The following is a 24868-nucleotide window of genomic DNA, read 5'->3' as shown; positions in this document are numbered from 1 at the left end:
AAATTTAACACGGAAATAAAAATAGTTTGGGCCCAATTGTAGAAAACAGTGATGGAAAAGACCTAACTCAAGTTGTCCAGACTCCTGTTAATGCTAAAGATTGTCCCCAAAAGTATACTTGTAAGTACATTGTCTAGTCTAGTATGAAATTCCTCAAGTTAAAGGGTTTTCATCACTTCTTTGGCAGACTATTGCACAGTTGAGTCTTTCTCTATTGAGACCTTTGAGGACCTGTTAGGAAAGTATGGGCTGAATAAGGGAAAGTTTCCTTTGTTCACTTTCTTTCCACTATGCTCCTTTAGTCATTCTAATCAATTTCCCCCTTTTTGGTCTTCATACTTTTCAGATATTCAGAGAACTATCACTTTGGGTTTTGTAATTATGCCAAATCATGCTGTTTTGATTTATGAAGAAATTATATCTGATGCCTCGCCACTCCTGTCCCAACCCCCCAGTCTTTTGATTTTATTGTTGTTCTTTCCTGAAATGTATCAAATCTTTGTGCGCTGGGGTACCCAGAAAAGTACACAGTGTTCTAGGTGTGGTCTTACTTGTGCCATATCATCAGATATGTCTGGAATTTATTTAAATGTGAATGAATGTCCTGGAATAAAATGAACTTGCGAATTGAATTATGTAGGCTACAAGTTCCTACCTGAACTTATTGAGCTCTTGCCAGTTCTGATGTTGGTCACCAAGACTGTCTGTTGTGGTCACCAGACACTGAAGATGGCCAGATCTCTTGTGCATTTGTTCCAGACTGCATGAACTTCATGGGGTTATTCCAATTTGTTTCTGGCTCAGCTGAGATCAACAGTAACACTTGAGAGATGAATTTTTGAAATGGGACATTGTCAGGCATCTGATCATGATCATTGGACCCTTTAAGCTGAAAACAAGGCTTTAGATGTCATTGTGGGGAGGTTCTGTTAATATGGCGTGTCCTAGCAGGCTGGCTCCTGTTAATGTCCAGAATGCTGTGAGGGAATGTGTTCCTCAGCCATTGGGCTTCTAAAGGAACGTTATAACTAGGCTAGGCAGAATTAGATTGTTTTTTATAATTTTGGCAGATAATAGCGATGTTTGTTTTAAGCATTTTTTTCTATTCGACTTAAATTTTCACAGTTGCAGGAAATTGAGGGTGGGATCAGACAGTAAATATTTAATGACAATATACTTTGAGATTCAACAAGTTAAAGCTTTACCACAAAACACAAATTGCCATCATCACATGTCCAGATATACAAAATAAATATTTTAAAATCAGACTAAGTGCTCCAACAGTATTTTTGTTACCTTGCCTATCTGTAAATTTCAGTTATCAATGAAAATATTTTTTTCGTCAACCCGTGTGTGTAGTGAAATCGATGTTTTCTGACAGTTACCATTACAAATCTAATCCTTCTGAGCCTAATTGATAACCATCATCTGTCTGACAAACTATACCAGCAGGAGCATAAAGCTGTCTTATCTTTTTAGCTTAGAAATGTAGATATGTGTGCATCGCAGATACTTAAGTTACAAAGAGGACAACTTCATGTCCAGGATGGCTCCTCTACTTTCTGCATCTACATCTTATCATTAGGGAGGAATTGTCTGGAGCAGCGCCTTGGCATGGTGCTTACATTCTACACAGGTGCACCTCTTTAAGTATCTTTGTGATTCAAAGATAGCTATATTTCTCATCCGCGAGATGGCTTGGTAGATAAGTTTCCTCCTTGCTGTACTCTTGCTGTATGTATGCTGTACTCTTACTAGAATTGTTATTCATTTTTTGTACTCGTTTCAGACTGAGAAAAATGCTCTTTGTTATGAAACAGACCCTTTGTTAATTTTAAAGTAAACTGAGTCAAACATGAAATAATGAAAATAATGTTGTCAATGCAAGCATAATTTGTAGGGCTTTCGATTAATCGCAGTTAACTCGCGCAATGAACTAAACCAAATTGATCGCGATGAAAAATAATCACAATCGCAGTTTTAATATTTTGGAAGTTTTCTACATTTTCATATATATTGTATTCTGTGTTGTAATTGAAATTAAAGTGTATTTTTATTACAAATATTTGCACTCTAAAAATGATAAACAAAAGAAATAGTATTTTTCAATTCAACTTATACAAGTACTGTAGTGCAATTTTTGTTGTGAAAGTGCAGCTTGCAAATGTAGATTTTTTTTTTGTTCCATAACTGCACTAAAAAAACAAAATGACGTAAAACTTCAGGGCCTACAAGTCCACTGTCCTACTTCTTGTTCAGCCAAACGCTAAGACAGACAAGTTTGTTTACATTTACTGGAGATAAAGCTTCCCTCTTCTTATTTACAATGTCACTGGAAAGTGAGAACAGGCATTTTATATGGCAGTTTTGTAGTGGCATTGCAAGGTATTTATGTACCAGATATGCTAAACATTCGTATGCCCCTTCATGCTTCAGCCACCATTCCAGAGGACATGCTTCCATGTTGATGACGTTTGTTAAAAAAAAAATGTGTTAATTAAATATGTGACTGAATTCCTTGCGGGAGAATAGTATATTCCCTTGCTCTGTTTTACCTGCGTTCTGTCATATATTTCATGTTATAGCAGTCTTGGATGGTGACCCAGCACATGTTGTTCATTTTAAGAACATTCCCTGCAGATTTGACAAAATGCAAAGAAGATACCAATGTGAGATTTCTAAAGATAGCTACAGCACTCACCTCAAGATTTAAGAATCTGAAGTGCCTTCCAAAATCTGAAAGGGACAAGGTGTGGAGCATGCTTTCAGAAGTTTTAAAAGAGCAACACTGCGATGCAGAAACTACAGAACCCGAACCACCAAAAAAGAAAATCAACCTTCAGCTGGTGGCATCTGACTCAGATAATGAAATGAACATGCGTCGGTCCGCACTGCTTTGGATTGTTATTGAGCAGAACCTGTCATCAGCATGGACGAAGGCCCCCACCTGGAATGGTGGTTGAAGCATGAAGGGACATATGAATCTTTACCGCATCTGGCATGTAAATATCTTGCGACGCTGGCTACGACAGTGCCATGCGAAAGCCTGTTCTCACTTGCAGGTGACATTGTAAACAAGAAGTGGGCAACATTATCTGCTGCAACTTGTTTGAGCAATTGGCTGAACAAGAAGTTGGTCGGAGTGGACTTGCAGGCTCTAAAACTGTACATTGTTTTACATTGTTTTATTTTCAAATGCAGTTTTTTGTACATAATTGTTCATGATAAAGAGATTGCACTACAGTACTTTATTAGGTGAATTGAAAAATACTATTCCTTTTTTTTACAGTGCAAATACTTGCAATCAAAAATAAATATAAAGTGAGCACTTTACACTTTGTATTATGTGTTGTAATTGAAATAAATATATTTGAAAATGTAGAAAACACCCAAAAATATTTAAATAAATGGTATTCTATTATTGTTTAACGGTGCGATTAATCGCTCAATTAATTTTTTTAATCGCTTGACAACCCTAATAATTTGTCGAGCAAAAACACTTGTTTTCTTCCCAAGTGATAAACCTCTGCTGCATTTTAAATTCAGTGACATAATTTATCTATTATTCATTTATTTCCTTGTCTTCCAGTACCAAGAAAACCGAGCCAAGAGCCAGGCACATGCTGAAGAGATGCGTCAGAGGCTCATTAATGCTTCAAAACACTCTGAGAGCTGAGCTATGTTGCAGCTGGACAGCTATACATCATATGGACATTTGGCTGAAAGCTAAAGGAACATATCTTGTTTTGACTTCTATACACTTGGATATAAAATGCTATTTCCTCAACTGCTAATGTTTGTACTAAAAATTGCTGAAGTTTACACTTATTGCTGACAAGATACTTTAATTGTTTGGCGAGAGATTTAGTGGACTATAACTGATTTTTCTAGAGTTGCCATAGTGCAAACAATACTTACATTTGAGAGGAAAACAGGGTTAAATAAAAATAATAAGCATGTTCTGTTGTTGGACTCCTAAAACAAGATAAGCTATAAGCTGGGACCTTTAAGTAAAATAAATTGGCTACAAAATCTTAACCTGAGGTTTCATCTTCTTTTTAATGTTATTCATTTACAGTGTATGTCTCAAGTTCTTTTTCTCTCCCTTTTAAAAAACAAGCCAGCTTGAGAAAGTCAGGAGAAAAAATGATCTTCTTGTAGTTCAATTGTTTTATTCTTTAATCAGAACTAATCCAGTGTTGTGAACTGTGTGTAGATAACTCCATTTGGGGTAGCAAACTGTTGTATATTGATCCCCTTAGAGGGGCAATGGACCTAATATATCTGGACTGCCCAGGAGAGGGGTGGACAGTGCAGAACACACGTTTTTGGGGAAATCCGGGACTGGGAATGTGTTGGGTGTGCAAGTGGTGACTAAGGCTGGGGGAAACCACAGTGTGACCAATGTGTGGCTAGCAGGCTGCAGCTATACACAGACACACAGGGTGTGACTGCATGCTGGTAGGCTGTTTGTAGCGGATAAAGGTTGCATACCAATCCATGGGTCCTGCTGTATGGGGCCCTAGAAGCTTTGGCCCATGTGTAAATAAAATTTATAAATCCTACAAATGCTTTTGGTTTAATTTCTTACACTCTTAAGTGTGCCTGAAATCCAACCAATGTCCTCTTTCTCCAGGCAATCATGGTAACAGCGCACACAGACATGGTGCACAGTTGGACATGAATTTTTAGGCCCATTGATTCTGAGCCAGACTTCATGAAAATCAGGTGACATTCTTGAGAAAAAGATGTACATAAAATATTCAGCATTATTTGGTGCACACCCTAGGAATGATGAAAGAAATATGAAAAAATGCTAAAATATGCAGCTGGAAAGTTAGAAATTATGCATATTATAATTGTAAATCTCTGTAATGTAAGTATTTCTGATGTGTTATTTATAAACTGATAAAACTCCGCGCCACATTAATGAAATGCCTTCAATAGTCTAGTGTTATTTAACGCTGGCATCTCTGCATTTTAAAAGGACATTTGCCAGTACATATGATGTAGACTAGTATGAAATTCAGTGTTCGTTCAAAATAGTGTGAAATACATAGAATAGATAGTATTGAGGGAGAAAATGGGATAGCAAAATCTGACTGACTCTACGTGTTCCTCTTCATTTAAAGAAAAAACTTAACCCACTTCATTTAAATACAAGTGTTATCTGTCTGGACAGTTAATGGATTTCAGAATTGTAAATCTAAATTGTGCACTTAATTGTATTGATATCCACTGGAAATAAGATGCATACCAATTATTTCTGGAAGTTTTTCTCATTAGAATTGCTGATTATTTGTAACTAATATGGAGCATTTCACCTGCAAGTTGCATTTCAAATCCTACTCAGGGTGCTAAGAGTAAATTATCAGATAGCTCTTTGCTCTGTCGAGTTCCCAGTAGAGATAGGCAAAAAAAGGCTACTAGCCACTGAATATATAGAAAAGTGTGACTGTTCGTGGAGACTGAACTATTGCCTCACTTCCATGGAGGTTACCACGATCAGGTATTCAATGGACAGTGCAGAGAATGTTGCCCAACTGAACCTCTTGTGTGGCAAATGGATTGTTAAGCTAACACCTGAAAGGGTCTGTAAACTCACCCCCCCCCCCAAAAGCCATTCATGTTGCTGTGACTCAAAATTATAATTGGTTGAAGAAATACTTTTTGCTAAATTTAGGCTGAAAACTGCACTTGGTTTAAAATTATTCTTTGAAAAAGTCGACAATACTTCTAGAGCTTCAAAGCCTGAGAGAGAGCCGTGGCTCTAACCAGCAGGATGGTGTGGGTTTTTTGTTTTGTTTTTGTTTTTAAATCACTAGATAAAAACATGCTACATTTCAAAGGTGTAACTGTGCAGAAGGATCTTTTGGAGGATTCATTACCTAGAAAAGATCACGCTGATGGCTTCACAAAATTCATCCCCAGTACAGTACTTAAGCACCTATAATCTGACGATTTGCTTTTTGGCTCACACTGTGAGAAGCTAGGCGTCCCTCATAGGGGCTGATGTATTACAGTCACTAACAAAGCATTAATACTATGAAATATTTCCTGTTTATGAAACAGAATAAAATTTGCCCGCCCCCCCCCCCCCTCGCGCTTCACAAAAAACAGTCTAGTTCCCAACATAACACTAATATGCCTAATATGCTGAAAGATCAGAAGTGCTCTTTTGGTTGTGTGAAATTGGTAGTTTAACTGTTTGCCTTTAATCCCTGAAATTATGAGCCATCTATTTGCCATGAAGACACTATTGCATTTGTATAAAAACATGATGAAAACTAGGCTTGACCTTCACCCGTGACAACCTGGGGCAAGATCATTTTGTTGATTTTGATTAAATATGCAAAACGCAGAACTAATTACTTCTTCAGAGCCATCTTGATACGGTTATTTTCCACATTTTGATCAACAATGCTCTTCTGTTTTCATTATACAGTTATTTTCTTTCAAATTGGTGTTTTGAAACGCAATCCTTAGATGGTAATTGGAATACTTTCCAAACACAACTAGTACGTTGCCACTTGCAAATGATTCTCTCTGTCACTTCAGATGTTCATCTCTTTGTTTTAAAGACTGCAAGGAAGAGCACCACATCTGATTTAGAATTTTAATATGGTGATGGAGGCTTTGCCACCATGCTGTTGTACTGTTTTATTGTTATAATGAAATCTGCTAGAAATATGCTTTGGAACTGAAAAGATTATCCTTCCAGAGAAATAGGTATGCAAAAGACAAGTCATATCTATTAAACTGCAACATGCTGGATTTTTAGACTTTAAAATTTAGCTCTTTCAGTCGTGTGGATTGCACTTGCGTGTGCCATTTAAATGTCAAAAATAGTTTTGTTTAGAAACAAAACAGCTTCTGTCTAAACCAGTTGCCTTACATATATCTGTAGACAGGCTTTGATTGACACGACTTACTAAAAACATTTAGTGTCACAGTGACTGATCACCTAAGGTAGGTATATAATCTTATTTTATTACATGTGCTTCCAGCTAGTGTCTGAGGTAATTGACAGCAATATCTGTGATGGGCTATGAAGGAAGATAAAGCAGGGGAACTGTTATATACTGCACTAGAAATAACATTTCTAGCATACTGACTACTCAGCCACAGCAATGTACCTTCTTTCCTTACAGTGCTTTTCAGTGGTGCCATGAGTCTTTTGCTGGACCTTTTTATCACTGCTGAAGCATTGCTACTTAGTGAATTGGAACATTAGGTATCCTGACACAAATTGGAAGTTACATGCACTTCCCCTGCTACTGCATTCACCTGAGGCTTGTTTGTTCAGTGCTAGGGCTATTAAAAAAATAAAGTTTTGGACTCAGAAAACCCTACAGCCTGCTGTCTAATAACTATTTAACCAACAGTCCCTAACGGTGGGGCATTATTTGGGCATAACTGACCACAGCCTGAACTAAGGGCCTTCTACTTGAAAGCAAATGCCGAACTGCCCTCCTTGGACAGTATTACTCACCCCCCATCTCAAGAGTTGTAACTACGGAAACCTATTGAAACAGTCAAAATCTAGTCTGGGCCATAACAAATGAGATTAATTTTGATCATTCACTTCTCTGCCCTGCTGGGCTGGCTGCTCCTGTCCTACCCTGCCCAGCCCCTGTGTTCTGTGTGGCTGCAGCTGTGCTGGAGAGCTGCACAACAGCGTCGCTTCATGGTCCCTAGTACATTGTATGGCCCAGCTGGCCACAGCAGCTGTGGACCAGCAAGTGGGAGAGGTGAGGCCAGACTGGAGCCAGAGCAGTAACCTAGCCCGGGCTCCAAGGGGGCGAGGGCAGCTCCTTGAGCCCAGCAGCAGCCACAGTCTGTAGCCTATCCAGACAATGCAGGAGCACCCCATCTCCTCCTGACTCCCAGCGTAGGTCAGGGCGCTGCAAGGGGAAAATGAGGTTGGGGGTGGATGAATTGGTTGGGAAGGCAGCAACCCAGAATAACTGGGGAGGGGGAGGTGACTGCTCCAGCCCCAGTGAACCTAGAGCAAGTGGCCAAGGCCTTCAGCAGTGATGAGTGAGTTATGATGCCTCAGTTTTGGAGTCCCAATGTGACACCCCCCCCCCAAGGGGCCTGTTGTTAAAGCAAGGGCTCAATACCCCTCTCCCACACCCCCGCAAGTACAGCCCTTTTCATACAAACCAGGCACGCAAAATCACTTGTGGAAATCTTGGCAGTTGCTCTAGGAGCTGGGGGGAAGAAGCCCTCATGGGGTTCCCAGGCCCCAGCCAGAATGGCACTTTAGGGGGTATGAACTACTCAGGAGACACACAGCCCCCTCAGCACAAAGAGAAGTTGTGGGGGATGGAGAGGCCAGGAGCAGCTTTTCTTTTGAGCCACCTAAAATTTATATCTCGGTTCTGCCTGGAGGCCTCAGGCCTAGGGTCCTGTTGTACTAAGCACTGATCATGATGGACTCGCAACTCAGGAGTCACAATTAGGTCTAAGGGTGTCACACCCACCCTCTTTCTTTTGATGGCTAGATTGGGGGGCCTGAAACCTTTCCCTATTTTTAGGCTGGGGTGAGGTTTTAAAAAGGTTGAAAATCAAGCTTGTACATTCTAACCACTGTTGGTAACACAGGTGAATCCCTTTCAGCGGTGATGCTTGAATATTTAAATATAGATGCTGCCCCCTCATGTATTCCTTTGTAATTTGAAAGTGTGTATTTTTAAAATTTGTCTGTGTCTTGAAGCATTCTGCGTTTTTTATTGTGTTGTTTGTTAAATAAAGTTCTTGGTTGAGATTAATAATGCCCAAGCCCATTCACATAATCCTGCTTTATTTTCTACCTCCTTGTCTTTTTATTCTACTTGACACTCCAAGTAACACCAGTAGAATAAGTAACTTTAGTTGAACTTTGTCATCCTCAGCTCTTGTCCCGCAACTGTGTTGTTTTACAGCACTTAGCACAATGGCGCTGAGATACATGGCTTAGCGCCACTAAGTGCTACCACCATGCAAATAATATAACTGTTGATAAACAACCCTAACTTTATAAATGCTCCTTTCCTTTCTGTTTGGCAAGGATAGAAGACCTAACTTCTGATTTATTTATTAAAAAAATGTTTTTTTAAATGAACTGGCATCATAGGACTATATAAGGGTATTTTGGAAATAGTCCTTATATGTACAGAATACAGGAGCTCCTATCTGATTGCAATATTTTCAAGAGTATTTTAACAGGGTGCTTGAACTTGTTGCGCTAGTTGTAAGGCTCATCCAGACATACAAGGTCATTCTATAGTTCATCTGCATTGCACCTGTTTTTATCTATGATTTTATATTTGGGATAAAACTGTAGTCTAATGTCTATTGCAAAAATAATTGTATCTGGTTTTAAATACAGCACATCTCAGACTTTCAAACCCCCTCAGATTGTGTTCTTGGTTGGTGATATAACCTAGCGCTATGAATTGAAAAACTATCCAAAGTCCCGTTCGATATTATAACTTTTTTCATCACTTGCAGCTGAAGCTCATAGAATATTTTACTGTATTTCATAAATACTGGATGCATAAATGGGAATCTCCAATAGGAGTAGACAGTTATTTTACTTCTCTATTTTGCACTTGTGCGACCACTGCAGGAATATTGTGTCCAGTTCTGATGTCCACGATTCAAGGATGTTGATAAATTGGAGAGGGTGCAGAGGAGAGCCATGAGAATGATTAAAGGATTAGAAAACATGCCTGACAGTGATAGACTCAAGGGGCTCAATCTATTTAGTTTAACAAAGAGAAGGTTAAGGAGTGACAATTACAGTGTATGAGTATCCACATGAGGAACAAATATTTAATAATGGACTCTTCAGTCTAGCAGAGTGAGGTATAACACAATCCAATGGCTGGGAAGTTGAGGCTAGACAAATTCAGACTGGAAATAAGGCACAAATTTTTAATAGTGAGGGTAATTAACCACTGGAACAATTTACCAAGGATTCTTCATCACTGACAATTTTTAAATTGAGATTGGATTTTTTTCTAAAAGATATGCCCTAGGACAGGGGTCGGCAACGTTTGGCACGCAGCTCGCCAGAGTAAGCACCCTGGCAGGCCAGGCCAGTTTATTTACCTGCTGACGCGGCAGGTTCGGCTGATCGCGGCCCCCACTCGCTGCGGTTCGCTGTCCCGGGCCAATGGGGGCGGCGGAAAGCAAGCCGCGTGCCAAACGTTGCCGACCCCTGCCCTAGGAGTATTTTGGGGAAGTTCTATGAGCCTATGTTATACAGGAGGTGAGATTAGATGTTCACAATGGTCCCTTCTGGCCTTGGAAGCTATGAATTTGCTTTTGAATTCTAGTATCACTGGTAATATACCCATCATAAAGTATTTTATACCCAAGCTGCGCTAATTTTAAAGTGGCTATAATCACATACTCTCCAGATAAGCATGTTAAATCAGCATGCTGGCATTTACTACTTGCTGTGCAATAGAGAAGGGTTATGACCTGGGGGGTGATAAGGGTCTTGATTCTAGTTTAAAATGAACAGACACAAAAAACCTAAACAGAAACAAGGTAATTCCAAGTGGAGTTACAGGTTTTTCCACAATTGGCCTGGGATGTGTGTTTAATAAAATGAAATAGAAAGGTACAGTATATGGCCCCTGGAAGTTTACAGTATGTTACCATTTGCCATCATATTGATCAAAGTGACTAGATTTTACTGAGATGACTTTTTTTTTTAAATCAGGTAAAAGTCTTGAACTATTTTATCCTGGAAAACCTCCAATCAGCTCTTCACCCTTCTTCTGATACACAGCCATGCTGCAGAAAGGTCTGTGGGTTTTGTTTTTCAGAAGGACCAAGAATAGATGGCATAAAGGCTAGAGTAGTAGCAACAAGGGAACCTGAAACACCGATCCTGGTGTTCAGGTCTCTGCTAGCAGAATGGTGCTGCAGATGGAACTCAGTTCCGGCAGCCCCTTGGTCTTAGATGTGCCCCATAATCCTGTGTATTGGCTGTCAATCACTTTCCAGTGAACCAGGATTGCAGCTGATAGGAGTCTGGAGGACATATGGGAATTACACTTGTCTTCCTTAATGGTAAATTGCTGGGAGGAAAGGAACTTGCAGGGATAGGGGCAGGATACTAGATCCCCTACTGACCTAGGATCACCCTGGTATAATATTTTTCACAACTCATTAGTGTTGGTACTTCTGCTTTTTTTAGGAATGTCAAGAAACAGGACATATTTCTCTATTTGTAAATAAGATTCTAAGTGAAGTTAACAAAGCGAAGGGGCTGACAGTTCAAAGCACATTTCTTATTGCTCCTATATTATTTTAGCCTCTCTGATTGTCAGTGTTGAGTTGGCTGTTTTGAGCCACAATGCTTGCTTTCTGTCTCTCAAGGAGACTGGCATTAGCGACATGAGTGTATTTTGACATTTTTAAATCTTAATAGATCTTTTCCTTTTAATATGCGGAATTAAAAAACCCAAAGCTGAAATAGAAAATTATTTCTACTGGTAATGTGTCTCTGAGAGTCAACTCTGTGTAGGAGACAGCTTCATATAATGTAGACAAGACACACTTTCATCTTATGGGATGGTGGCTCCTTGTTAGCCAGCTTTACTATTTAATATTCTTTCACTGTTTGTTAGGCTAAATGCACTGGCCATTGCCATTTAGAGACTGGAGTTCAAATCCAGCCTTGGCTCACTAGTAGAAAAGAGTTTGAATCTTATCTTCATCTGCAGTTTTCACACTTCACAAAAACTACCACACAAACTGAGCATGATGTTGCATCCATTAGTTAATGTTTGTGATTTGAAGTAAGTAAAGTACTATGTATAAATGCCAAGTGTTCCTTGAATACAAATAACCAATACAATACTGTATTAAAAACGGATATTTTGAGGATGGTGATATACAGATTTTTCTTTTATTATATTAATGTTTCTATAAGGATAACGGTTCAAGAGACTACAGATTGCTCCCTAAAATGAATCAATGGTGCTCTTTCTGCTTCTGATGATGGTAATGGTTCAACATTTGTATGTGGTTCCTTGGTGTGCATGGCACCTTAAAACTGAGCCAATAGTCAGCCAGGAAAGACAGAACTAACCCATGGCTACTTAAACTTTTATTGTGGAGAAAAAAATGTTAACTGGTGTTTGGGCCCAAATCAAAGTCCTGGATCTTGCTTTTTGTGGTTACCCCTTCTGCCTGTTGTAAGCCGGAACAACCCCCTGGTTCCAAGCACCTCTCATCTTTGGGATGAGGCTGTGGGTTTGATATGAGATCTAAATTCTTTGGCTTGGAGTCATCTTTAATTTTATCAGTCTGCATGAAACAAAGTATGAAAACCATTTGAAACTGTTGGTCATGGCAGCAGCCATTCCACTATAGCAGAATATGATACTCTGCTTTTTGAGAAAATTTAGTACCCGTGAAAGTGAAGGTCTCTTGGAGCTGGTTAGAAATGGTCATAGTGCTGGCGTGTTTATCCAGGCTTTTCCCAGATAACTGCCATTGCTGTTTTACCCTGACGTGCAACATTAACAATCATTCCAGTTCTGGGATCTTCTCAATCAGAGACTATCAATTATATTGAGTTGTTGGATGGCATACAATTATGATGATGTGCATAAAATGGAGTGGAGGAAAGGGAAGGTAAAGGATGGGGTCAGATGCCCTAAAGATTTCCGGTTATAAAATGGCACTGGTAGCTGTGTGTTGACAACCATAGGAAGCTGTAGCCAGAGCTGCTGAGTATTTGTCTGCAGGATTTGTTGTATTTATTTAATATCCGGGTTAGTTCATTCAATTAGAAGACATTTAGCTGTCTGCAAACGGCTTTCCTATTGGTTTAGAAAGTGGCATTGGGACCAGCCTAGGGTATTGTGTTTTGCATTGCTGAGGGGGAGCTGGGCTTGATTTCCCCATTGTAGGCCCTCTCTTCCTGGGTCAGCAGGCAGCAGCTGGGAATGCTAAGACACAAAAATAGAATGATTATTTTTAGATCAGCTACATAACCTCCTGTTTATAATGTTTAAGTTTCAGCTTCGGTCTGACCTCTTTTGGGTCACTGAACCATCTCTCATTTGTTGCCTTATCTGTTCCTTTCTTAACACCTGGCCTGCCTGCTTCCTTGGGCATTTCTTAAGTGCTGGGGGGAGAAGGGATACTATTACGGGTCTCACCTTGACAAGAGCTGAGTGCACTCAATGCATTGTCAAATGAAGGCATGAAGCAGCTGGAAGGAGGTGCTCAGAACATGACACAATCAGGCTCCTCTGTTCAACGTTACAGAACAAAGAGTGTATTGAGAAGACTGGAGTTGTTACAATGCATCCAGGGCAGCCAACAGCCAGATAGATGTTTGTTTTGGTGTTTGATTCCTCATGCTGAGAATATTCATCATCATTTACTTTAGCAACATTTCCCTCATATATATATAGGTAGTTTTCTTTTTTTCCTACAATTTTTGTGTGAATTTCAGTAGTGCTGACCTTCTGCTTCTCAATGACACAGCAACAGACCAGGAAGTGCCTCCAATGGCAGAGAGGCAAAGAGTTTAAAAAGAAAGATTTTGTGACGAACCAGAAAATTGGACTGTGGTGGGAGGCTAGATAGCTAGAGAAATGTGTTGAAACCCTGAGGTTCTAGCCAAAGTCTAGAATTTGGCCAGGTGAAAGGTCCTTTGGGGAAGTTTCACACTGTTTGGATATTAGGAAAAGTCCATTAGCACAAGAGACCGTTATAACTAAGGTCCATGGTTTCAAAGATAAGGATTTCATTGCAACGATACGAACAGTTCCAAAATACAATAGTCAGCTGGGAATACTCGAGCATTTACAAGGAAATCTTATCAGCCATTGTTGTTTCATCATAATAGAATGGGCTGCAAAAACAGAACAATCAGATTGGCTGGACCAAAATTCCCCGCAGTAAAACTCATGTAGTAGAATTCCAAGCTGGGATCTATCTAGTCTCATAAGTTTCCTTTATAGCCCACCAGGGACCAGGCACCAAAAATAACAGCTGTAACATTTAATTTTTTTTTTTAATCCATATGACATATTGCTTGAAAGTACTGAAATGAATGGGACTGGCTTTCAGCTGGGCTGAGTTATGCTACCCACTGACATAGAGCTGTTGGAGTAGGGGTGGCAAGTATAATACCAGTGACCTGGAGACCTTGACCATGTATGGTAGTCTGGTTTTTAACAGTTACAATGATGATGAGATTAATTCTGCCACAATGGAGGAAATACATTATGCCAACTATGGTGTGCTAGGGCAATAATCTGTAGGAAAGTGCAAATCTTGGTGGAGTTTGCCAGGCTTGGTAAATTTATTGTACGGGTAGAAAATCCTGGCTCATGAATGGCTGAAAAGAGTCATGTACTGCATCAGGAAGCTACCTTTAAAAAACACCAACAAAAAACTTCACTGAGGTTACTGATCGAATGAAACCATTTAAACTAATCAGATCCTTTGTGTAAATGAGCTGTATGCCGACAAACTCAGTTGCAGCCAATGAAAATTGTGTTCTCTGAAAAATGAACCAAATAGCTTTTTCTGGGTATCTAATTTCATCTGTCCTTTGGAATATCCTTTGCAGTGTTATAGCTGTGTTAGTCCCAGGATCTTAGAGAGACAAGCTGGGTGAGAGAATACTGTTTGTTGGACCAACTGCTGTTGGTGAAAGACACATGCTGTGTAGTTTGAAAGCCTGTCTCTTTCACCAACAGAAGTTTGTCCAATAAACAATATTACCTCACCCAACTTCTCTCTTGGGAATTGCAGTTTAGAAGGAAAATCTCTCCCATGTGAGCTTGATGCTTTTCTTTCTCTGTTTTAATATAGTTGTTGTTACTAAAATCACTTGTTTGTATTGATGATACAAGATAAAAATAGCAGCGAGGCAGAAACATGCAAAATCCATCAGTTACACATGGTGGTAGACATATCTTAGATGCACTACACTGGCTGATATTATTAATGTAGCCCCCTATTTTTTTTTTTTTTGCATCAACATGATGGAAAGTTAAATTATTGGAGAAATAGGCAGGATTGGAAGAGGCTTTTATAGGAAAAATGAGCAGTTCAATTTTCATATTTAGTCTAAGAAAGTGGTGAAATGAGAACCAGAGCTGTGGTCAGGGAGGGAGAAAAGTAGATTTGAGGGGTTTTGGTATCTGGTAGGTAAAAAAAACAAACTCTGGGAGTGAAGGAGGGCAACTGGACGACAAGTGCAGAGAATGTAAAAAAGGAGGGGGCCACAAACAGCTCCTTGGGAAATGCCAAGAGAATCTACAGAACGTAGAGTAGAGAAAAACTAGGCAGAGAAAGCGAAATGGCAGGTTGATACTGTCAAAGGCCGCAGAGAATGAGTATGGAGAAGACACATTTAGTTATACAAAAGAAGAGCATGTTAGTTAGTGACTAATCACTATAGTTTGCAAGGGGGATTGGAAGATACCTTTCAATAGAGTGGCTTGATGGTTTTTGCCATTAACTCAGTGATGATGATGATTCCCTGGATGAAGAAATTCCTCAGCCTCCATACTCTGTAGGTATTTAGCACAGGAGATGGTAGTTATTCCACTCATAAGACACACGCTCAAGTCCTTACATTTTTGTAATGTCATAAATAATACTTATTAAATGTAACCTCAATGGCAGAGCTCCAACCCTTCTTTGCAAAGCAGCTTACATTTATGTATTACTTATTACAAAATTAGGAGAATTAATAGTATTAATATGTCCCTCAATGTTTGGAGTATTTACTGTGAGATACTAAACTACCAGCATTTTACATTTTCCCAGAAAATTAGTTTTAAAAATAATTCGTTAAGAAATCCTTTTGTAAGCACCTACAGCTGGCAACACCCCAAATACAGATTTGTTAAATTATGCCACTGTTCTTTTGTTTTTCCTGAAGCTGTTTTCTTGTTTAATGCAAATCCATTTGATAACATCTTCCCAGCTTTCGGATAAATATTTGTATAAATATTTGTGTAGCATTCCATTCATTTTTGGATGTTTAATTTCAATTTCCCTTTTCTTGATTTTGTAAAATATTGGAATGTTTAAGTTATTTTTATAAATGCCATGTGCAATTCTCTCTTCCTTTCCCCTCCAGTTTTCTCTGCATCTTTGGCAATTCTCTCTATTTGGGATTCAACTCTGGTGTCATTTCTAATATTTCAATTACCATTTTTGTGGTCGTTCATCCCATCACACAAGAGTTTGGCACATGCAGATACATGTCAAAAACCAAAATGTGAGACTAAGACCCTGATGCTCAAAGGTCTCTCTCCCACATCATGGCAACCTCCTATGGATGAAGATGGTGGGATGTCTTCAGAGCCCATCAGCACTGCTACTACATTCTATCTTATTTTTATAGCCCCCCATGTAGCAAATCACTAAACAATAGTTACAATAGCAACTGTCAGCCTATTTCTCAAAGCTGGGTGCCTAAATAACACATAATTTTAGGCAACCAGTTTTCAAAGCTAGGTCCACAATGACCAAGACAAAGATTAAATACCATCAGTAGACAAAACCAACAAAAGCTAGTGCCTTCCCCACACTGCAAACACAACAGGCTCAATTTTCAAATTTGGGTGCAATTGTTATTTGCCTAAATTCAGGTTTAAGCTCTTATATCCCAGTTTTAGACAACTTAATCAGCATCCATCTTAAGGCACCTGGGCTTGAAGACTAGACTAAGGCAGGGGAAAGAGGAGGGTGTCAGTACAAGTTTTGGCACAGAGTTCAAGGGCAGCACAAATCAGACCCTTAATTTGTGTGCATGGAGGATGCGTCTCCAGATGGTTTGCTGGTAACAGTGATGTTAAATGTGTGCGTGCAATATCTTGTTTGCTGCTCTAGATAAAGTGAAATCTTTCCCATTTCATTGGAACATTTTATTTGCTTGACTGTTTACACGTGTTGGACCAGCTCTGGATGTAAGGACATGACGGACAATGGAACAGAAGTGTTGGAAAGTATGTTAGGTTCTTTTAGTTAATGTTCCACTTGGATATTTACCATCTGTATGTTGTTGTTTTTTTTAATTCCTTGAGCACTGTGGAAAGACTCAATTGTAAGCAACTTTGTCTCCAACGTCTCATATTGTAATATGAATGTGGAAGCTTCTGTAGTTTTGAACACCTACTGAATAATAAGGCTGTGTTCCCTGTGAAAAGAGGTTGGTTAACTGTTGGATTTATTAGCCAATGGGTCAAATTAATTGCTAGTTGAAATTCCCCAGGAATGCATTGGGCCCAATGTTTCTAGTGTATAGTAGGCTATAATATGAGACTGAAAGGGTTTTCATGTTGAAAGTGTTGGTTTTATACTAACGTAAAATATATTGTCTGAGTATGTGTAAGAAAGAGAGAAATCTGTTTTATTAGTGAGTCAACTGCACAGGAAATTAGGAGCAGAGTTCAAAGAACATATTTAGATCAAGTCAGTAGCATTTGTTCTACTTGGACAAAAGCCTGCAGAGCATGTACTGTGCATAAATACAACATTACCACTTCCAGTAACATGATGCAATATTCTTATGTGCCTCACATTGAAGCTGAGCTACTGAAGTATAGAGCTGAAGCAAAAATTTAAGCTCAGGATAAAATTAAAAGTTGTGGCTTCAGGATGCAAAGATCTTTCATTTCTGAATTTAAAGCAGACATTATCCAATCTGAGATTTAGCAGTCAGGATACTGACACTTCCTTTAATCCTATTAAGGAAGATCAATTATAAAATGAACTGGAGACAGAATTGTTTTGGATCTTAAGATTTTAACAAAAATTGGGCTGATCTGAAAGCCACAAATAATATAATTCCAAGCTCCTAGTTATAGTTGCTAGCCACTTTTTTCTTGATTATTTTTCTTTTGTAAAAAGCAGGTATGTGGATGAAAGGCACTTACCTTGCATGTATAAAATAGGAAGCTTCTTAGAAGGATAGCTAGATAGGTAATGTCTGTGCCATGGATCATCGTGCAGATATACCAACTGCTGAACTAGGGTTACCATGCGTCTGTTTTTTCCCGGACATGTCCGGCTTTTTGGTAATCAAACCCCCGTCCGGGGGGGAATTTCCAAAAAGCCGAACATGTCCGGGAAAAATACTCCCTGGCTTACCTTAGAGCGGGCGCCCCCCGCCGGGCACTTCCCCCTCCCGGGCTCCGGAGGCGCAGGGTCCAGAGGCATGGGGGCTGCCCAAAGCCGGTAGCGCTCGGGCAGCTCGGCGCTTACAGAGCTCAGGAGTTCAGGGAGCACAGCAGCCGTCGGAGCTCGGGAGGGGAAGTGCCCGGCTGGGGGTGCAGGGTCCGGAGGCATGGGGGCTGCCCGAAGCCAGTAGCGCTACCGGCTTCACGGTTTGCCGGGCAGCCCCCAGACCCTGTGCCCCTGGCTGGGTGCTTCCCTTCCCGGGCTCCAGCTGCGCTGGAGAAGCGCCGGCCGGGGGCGCAGGGTCTGGGGGCTGCCCGGCAACCGTGAAGCTGGTAGCGCTCGGGCAGCCCTTTTTGCGTGGCTGGGAGGGAGGAGGGGGAATGAGGGGCGCTCAGGGGAGGGGGCGGAGTTAGGGCGGGGAAGGGGCGGAGTTGGGACGGGGAAGGGGACGGGAAAGGGGCGGGGCCAGGGCCCCGTAGAGTGTCCTCTTTTTTTATTTTTTTAAATATGGTAACCCTAGCTGAACCAGAAGGCAGGTGCACAAGAAGTGCAGACAACAACTCGAGGCAGACACTTCAATGTAAATTATAGCATATGTGGTGTTTAATATAGGAGTCTTCAAAAGCAGTAAGGAATAGTTTATAAACAAAATTACATGACTGATCTGGATACATGGATAAAATCCAAAAAGTCATAAGAGTTAGGTAAGCTTTCCAGAATGGATCCTTTATCTGAGACAAAGTGCTTCCCTACAAAGTTCAACCTAATAGAACAGAGAAGGGAAGAAGAAAAGCTTATAGCAATTACCTATTGTGTCTTAAGACCCAAGGAAACAAGTGTAGTTGTTCACAATGAGTCAAAATTCTGCTCTGTTACCTTGGACCACTTTCATGGAAGAAAATTTAGGCCAATAAATGGATTTAAGACATTTTCCAGATAACCTGAGTTCAGAGGCAACACACCAAATAAGTGAAAGTTGTACAAGTTTACTTGACAGCTTAAGTCAACAACATTGATTGGTGCAATACAGAGCAGAATGTGGCTAAACCACTGTTAGATTAAGTAAGAGAACCTTTTAACTAAAGGCATCTACTTACGGATTGAGATGTGTTGGTTGAGAGCTTCATAGCAGGAACATGGATTGCTAAAAACATGAGGGCACATTAGCTTCTCCTTTGTCAAACTATGGTAACAAAATCCCTCCAGATGCCAAGAGCCTTGATTCTCCATTACCGTGTGTGTGTGTAAAAGCCCCAAATTCATGAGATTAAAAAAAAAGCCACTCCATCAAATCATGGGGTTTAGTATGTTTTGATTTTAATTCCCCTCTACTTATTTGCCAATGTGTGTTTGATAGTTTCAGGTTGAAAACTCAACCTTTAGGCCACGCAAAAATGTGTCTTTTCCTGGCTGCTCAGATGGAGACTCCACTTTCCCCTGAGATGGGGAGCGGTCATCCGTTTCCTATTACAGTCTTCACTTTCTCCCTTCTTAGTTTCCCACTTCCTCCCCATCACCCCATCTCCCTCCTCAACCTTCGTCCCTAATTTGTGGGGCTCTGACTACCCCCCCCAGTCTCCTGCCCAGTCACCTACACCTTCATCATAAATAAGACAAAAGAATCATGTTGTTATTTTATAATATACTGTACAAGGGCTATAAAATGGAGCTGGAAAATGAACAATGACTGTCTAAGAAACACAAAGCACTCTCCCTGTGTAACTAGTTTTCCAATAAAGATTTGTGAGCTGCAACCATCTTTACAATATCAGCCACCTTGCAAATGGCTGGAAAATCCTTACCCAAGCAAGGCTGGCTATTCCTCAGTGCAGCAATTGTATTTATAATGCTCAGATATTTTTTCTAGAAGAATCTCACTCACAAAGCATTGCAAAAATTGTAAGTCATTCTGCTTATAATTTTGGTAACAAAGATATTGAAGTTTTTAAAAATCTCAGAATTATTTGTCCAAATTAAATAGCTCAAACTAATTAAATTTTAAGTTATTCTTCCTTCCTGCTGGCTCAGGCTTCTCCTCTGCCTGGGTCTCAGCAGCACCACTTCACAGACTCCCCAGGTCTCAGGAAGAGAAGTCCCTCCGAGGACAGTAGGAGGTGGTGGTGCAGAGATCAAGGAAAAGCTGCCAATGGACCCTGGGCAGAGGAGAAGCTCAGTGCAGCAGGAGGCCCAGACCCAACAGCAACTTTTCCCCTGCCTCCCCTTTCCCCAGCCTTCTGCTGCCCCAACCCTGACTCTGCTCAAGACACATTCATAAAAGCAGGGCTCAGTAGCAAGGCAGGTTTTGGGTTCTTAGACCCAAAGCTGTCATACGGAGCTGCATGTATGCCTAGCCCAAGGGTGTGGGGGTGGGGAGAAAAATCACAGGAATGAAGGAGCTTCTTGGGTCATTGCAAGAGCTCTTCCTGCAGGGAGCAAGATCCCATGACTCACAATCAGTTTGCAAGAGTTGGCAGCACTGCATATTTGGATATCAGAATGTAATTAAATAAATGGAGGCCGTTAATCCAAAAACTGGAAGCTCAGACAAACCTGAGGATAAAGGAGTGCTTGTTTATATAGGTTCTTGGCCTAGAACATGACATAGAATCTGGCTTAATCCAAGTGTAATTCAGATCACAATATGGCTTCCCGCATCTCCCCGACTTAAAGAGCGGCCATAGCAACCAAGGTGATGAAAGTACAAAGTGGGTGTCTATTTTTATTTATAATACATCTTACTGCAATATTCAGCAGCCCCAGTCGGGACTGGAGTGTCATTGTGTACTCCTGAAGGTATTCTATGTCACTGAGCACATGCAGAAATCATATCTCCTGCAGATTTTTTTTCTTTGCAGAATATAGATTCTGCTGGAGAGGTGCTGCAATTGCACCTTTCTCCCACCAGGGGCTGCTGTGGCACCAGAAGAGAGGGCAGCCAGCTAGCAGAGAGGTAAGGGGAGAGGCTGCATTCCTCTCAGTGGGGCCAGGTGAGGCGGCACAGGACGGACAGAACAGAGGACACAGCGCTGCTGGGGGTCACAGTCACAGAAAGGCTAGTAGGGAGGACAAACTGGGGTGCAGGCTCAGGAGCTAGTGGGGTGACAGCATTGAGACAGGGGCTGAATGAGACAGGGGCTGCAGGGCCACATAGGAAAGGGGGCAGATATACCTGACAATAGGGGAGACTAGGCAGTCAACCAGGGGCTGCATGGGGGAGGCTCCCCAACTCCCTAACAATCCTTCCCCTACCCCCCAGAACCCCCTGTTCCATACTGTTATGCTACCCACTGACATAGAGCTGTTGGAGTAGGGGTGCCAAGTATAATACCAGTGACCTGGAGACCTTGACCATGTGTGGTAGTCTGGTTTTTAACAATTACAATGGTGATGAGATTAATTCTGCCACAATGGAGGAAATACATTATGCCAACTATAGTGTGCTAGGGCAATAATCTGTAGCAATAAAATGAGCATAACTCAGCTCCTCTGTTAGCTCTGACTCCCCCAAGCCTTTGCATTGCTTCTGAGGTATGCAGGAAATTCATTTAAACTCCAATACAGAAACATATTACTCAAAGTTCTGTATTAATATGTCTCATAAGGAATCTATTTGTCAAAATTTTTTCCTAAATCCTAGTTTTTGTCTGAATTGTTACAGACAAACTTGCTGACAGGTATTTTGAAATTACCAAAAATAACTGAAACGAGCGTGATTATGTGGTGTCATTTTGACAAATAAAATATACAGAATTTTTAAATAGTGTTCAGAATTTTTATTTTTTTAGCACAGAATTCCCCCAGAAGTAATTGTGCCAGGCCCTATATGAACACAAGAGAAAACCTAGTTCATGACCAAAGAGTTTTCAAACCACTTAGACACCTTTTGCAGCTTCTCAGGGAGTCTTGCTGACTCTTTCTTTAGTATGGGATGATTGGAAGAAGTCAGAGCAAATGACTGAGAGAAAATGTAGCTGGCTTCTTACATTCTTTTGGGAATGAATGAATACCTGGATTAATTCAATGAGCACTGTTCCTTTTCTGGGTGAAGTTTGACGTAATGGAGCATTTAGCGTAAAAGCCAACAGGGTAAGAGACAGAGAGATAACCTAAACAGATTGAGGCAAAAAAGAGTTTCTAACCCGGAAATCAGATTTTAAACCTAACAATCTCAAGTGGATTAAATCCTCAAGTAGACTAAACTGATGCTGGTGAAACTGGGCCAGTCAGTCATTGGAAAAGCTGTTCTCACTGGCCTCATTACACATTTTACATTGGTGCAGGTGGACACAGAGACCTTTCTAGTCTTCCATGTTGCTTGAAAGAGAGAGAAGCCTAACCCCCACTCAGCTCTCTTTTTGTCATGCAATTGATTATTCTATCCTTATTGATGCTGAGTAGTACTTTAGTGTGTAAGAAGTATAAATAGTCCAAACACCTCCCCCCCCCCGCCCCTAATAAACCAAGACACACTTCATTCCCTGCAGATGACCCATGGAGGAGGTTGAAGAAAGATTAGCTGAAAGCTCATCTGTAGTGTGAGTGTATTGTAGGTTTCTAAAATGTATCTGTCTTGTATTGACATAAGGAAATTTAAAAAAAAATCTTGCTGTGCCATTACGTAAAACAGGAATAGTATTTCACATTTCATTAAAAATGATAAAACTTGGGTCCAGAATCAATAGCTACAAAGTTACGAAGGGCTCAACTCTGCCACCCTTACTTATGCTGAGTAGCGCCTAGTCCAGTATTTCAGGAGGTAACACTTAAAAGCGTAATTAACTGAGTCTTTGCGGCAAAAAGCATGGTGACTGGGTCTGTATGTCTATGTATCATAAAGTAGAGGGAGATGGAATTGAGAGGAATGTAAATTCAGAAGAATTCCACTGATTATAGTGGAGTCACTCTGGATTCATATTGGTATAAGTGAGATCTTTCAAGATGTATACCCTGAAGGATGTTGCAGAAATAAACTGGTGTAAAGGCATTAGGCTTACAATAGGATAGTAATAATATAGTGAGGATTGACATGAAAATTACTCACTTTAGCTAATCAAGATGATCTCAGAAGGAGTTCACATATACAGATCGTGTAGAACCACTTTAAATTCACAGATACAGTTGATAAAGGAGTCATGAAAGCCTGACTATACAAAAATGAACCCGAAACAAAATGCAGATAACTTGAGGAATGTAGTAAAGAGAGAAATTGGCAGAGATAGGAACATAATTGAACTAACATAGGAGAATATATAAAAACAAACCCTGGACAGCTATTAGGATCAAATAGAAATCACTTGGATAGAACAAGAGAAATACAGACCAGGACTATATAAGAATGCTTTAGGGAGAATAAATAATATAGCTCTTGTAAAGTTATTCAAATAGCTTTTGTTAGTAGGTGTAGGTTATCTACATAGCAAGGACTCGAGGAAGATTTTCAAAAGGCACAAATAGGAGTTAGCTTTAAGTCACGGAGAGTTGGGCACCTATCCTCTTGGGCTGCAAACCAGGTAATAATAAACCATCATCCTTGCTTCACCGTGAGAAGAACTGATCAAAGAAATGTTATTTTGTAGGGTTGCCACAAATCCATTTAGAGTTGAGGGACCAATGGAATTTGCACTCTCTAGGTTCTCATCTTTAAATCTGATTTTCTTGACTGGACTTGAGTTACAAAAGAAGTTAACGCCGAATGACTAGTGACAAGAGCAGCAGTCCACAGACTCTGGTGCATGCTTTCAGGGCTGAGCCCTGCTGTTCTGAAGGGCAATCTTTGTGGGAGGCAGGCTCAGGGAGAAGAGTATCCACACAGGTGTTTATAGAAGGGTCCCTTCTTTTCCCATCTCTGAACATGGTGATGCTGGTATATTAAGAGCTACAATCCCAGTCCTGCAAAGAGAATGGCATGCCTGAATCCCTGAGGGTTAACAGAGCCATGGTTCTCTTTGCAGAATTGGCGACCAAGAAACCACCAGGTCAAAGATTCTACAAAAAGCATCAACTTTGAGCAGGTTATCATCATCCAAACAGATCAAGAGGAAGACCAATGGCAAACAAGCAAGAATGTCATCAGAAAGACCCGGGTAAAGAATGGTATCTGATAATGGCAATCTGGCCCTAAGATTCTGCATCACCCACAAAAGAAAACATGGGGAAAAGAAAATGCTGCAAGGTTTGCCTCTCAGAGCTTCCCACTGAGGGGGTAGGACTTGTCCCGCTGCAGAATGAGCAAGGACTTTAGTGTGGAAGATGCCCTGTGATTTCTCTAAACCTTCTGGCAATCTGCCACGGCTCTCTATGTAGAAGACCTGCCCCCCCATTTTTTTCCTCTCTTCTCCCCTGCAGTGGAGATATGCTGGCAGGGTTAACCCTAGTATCTCTGCAAATGGGTTTCACAACAGGGAGGGACTGGATGGCGAAAGCAGTATGGCCGCAGGCTGTCATGACTTTCCAGCAGATTTTTTGCTGGATCCAAGGAACTATGATTTTACACACTGTTCCTTTGCTCCTTTCCCCACACCCAGCTCCCCAACCCAGTTGAAGGCTCACTTGAGGTAAGGAGCAATCTCCCCATTCTGCATGGCGAGAGGGCGATATACACACAGAGGGTATTCTCCGCACATGGATCTAAGGTGGGGGGAGGGGGATAATCCAGCACACAAGTTTACAGACACAAAAATCCTATGTGCTCCCCTAGTCCATT

The 24868-nt window shown here is 40.7% G+C and overlaps 1 protein-coding gene and 1 long non-coding RNA gene across 9 annotated transcripts in view; both read left to right on the top strand.

The window, feature by feature from the left end:
* CMC2 (C-X9-C motif containing 2) overlaps window positions 1-4569 on the top strand; it is a 43631-nt gene extending 39062 nt beyond the window's left edge. For 5 of the 8 annotated variants that reach the window (XM_065567641.1, XM_065567643.1, XM_065567644.1 and 2 more), the window contains 2 exons: window positions 1480-1636; window positions 3590-4569. In XM_065567641.1, the coding sequence (XP_065423713.1) occupies window positions 1480-1636; window positions 3590-3627 (195 nt within the window). In that variant the 3' untranslated portion in view covers window positions 3628-4569. The remainder of the gene's footprint in view (window positions 1-1479; window positions 1637-3589) is intronic. The other 3 variants (XM_005292323.5, XM_005292324.4, XM_065567646.1) reach the window with 1 other exon arrangement.
* Window positions 4570-10212: 5643 nt separating this feature from the next.
* The window catches only part of LOC101938184 (uncharacterized), a 597742-nt gene continuing 583086 nt past the window's right edge, over window positions 10213-24868 (top strand). Inside the window, exon 1 of the long non-coding RNA XR_010592669.1 lies at window positions 10213-10801. This is a non-coding gene — a long non-coding RNA (uncharacterized LOC101938184). The remainder of the gene's footprint in view (window positions 10802-24868) is intronic.

This window comes from Chrysemys picta, chromosome 14 (genome assembly GCF_011386835.1).
Source record: "Chrysemys picta bellii isolate R12L10 chromosome 14, ASM1138683v2, whole genome shotgun sequence".
In the NCBI taxonomy this organism is placed as follows: Eukaryota; Metazoa; Chordata; order Testudines; family Emydidae; genus Chrysemys; species Chrysemys picta.
Note: the sequence above shows the minus strand (reverse complement) of the source record. Positions and strands in the feature narration are given on the sequence as shown.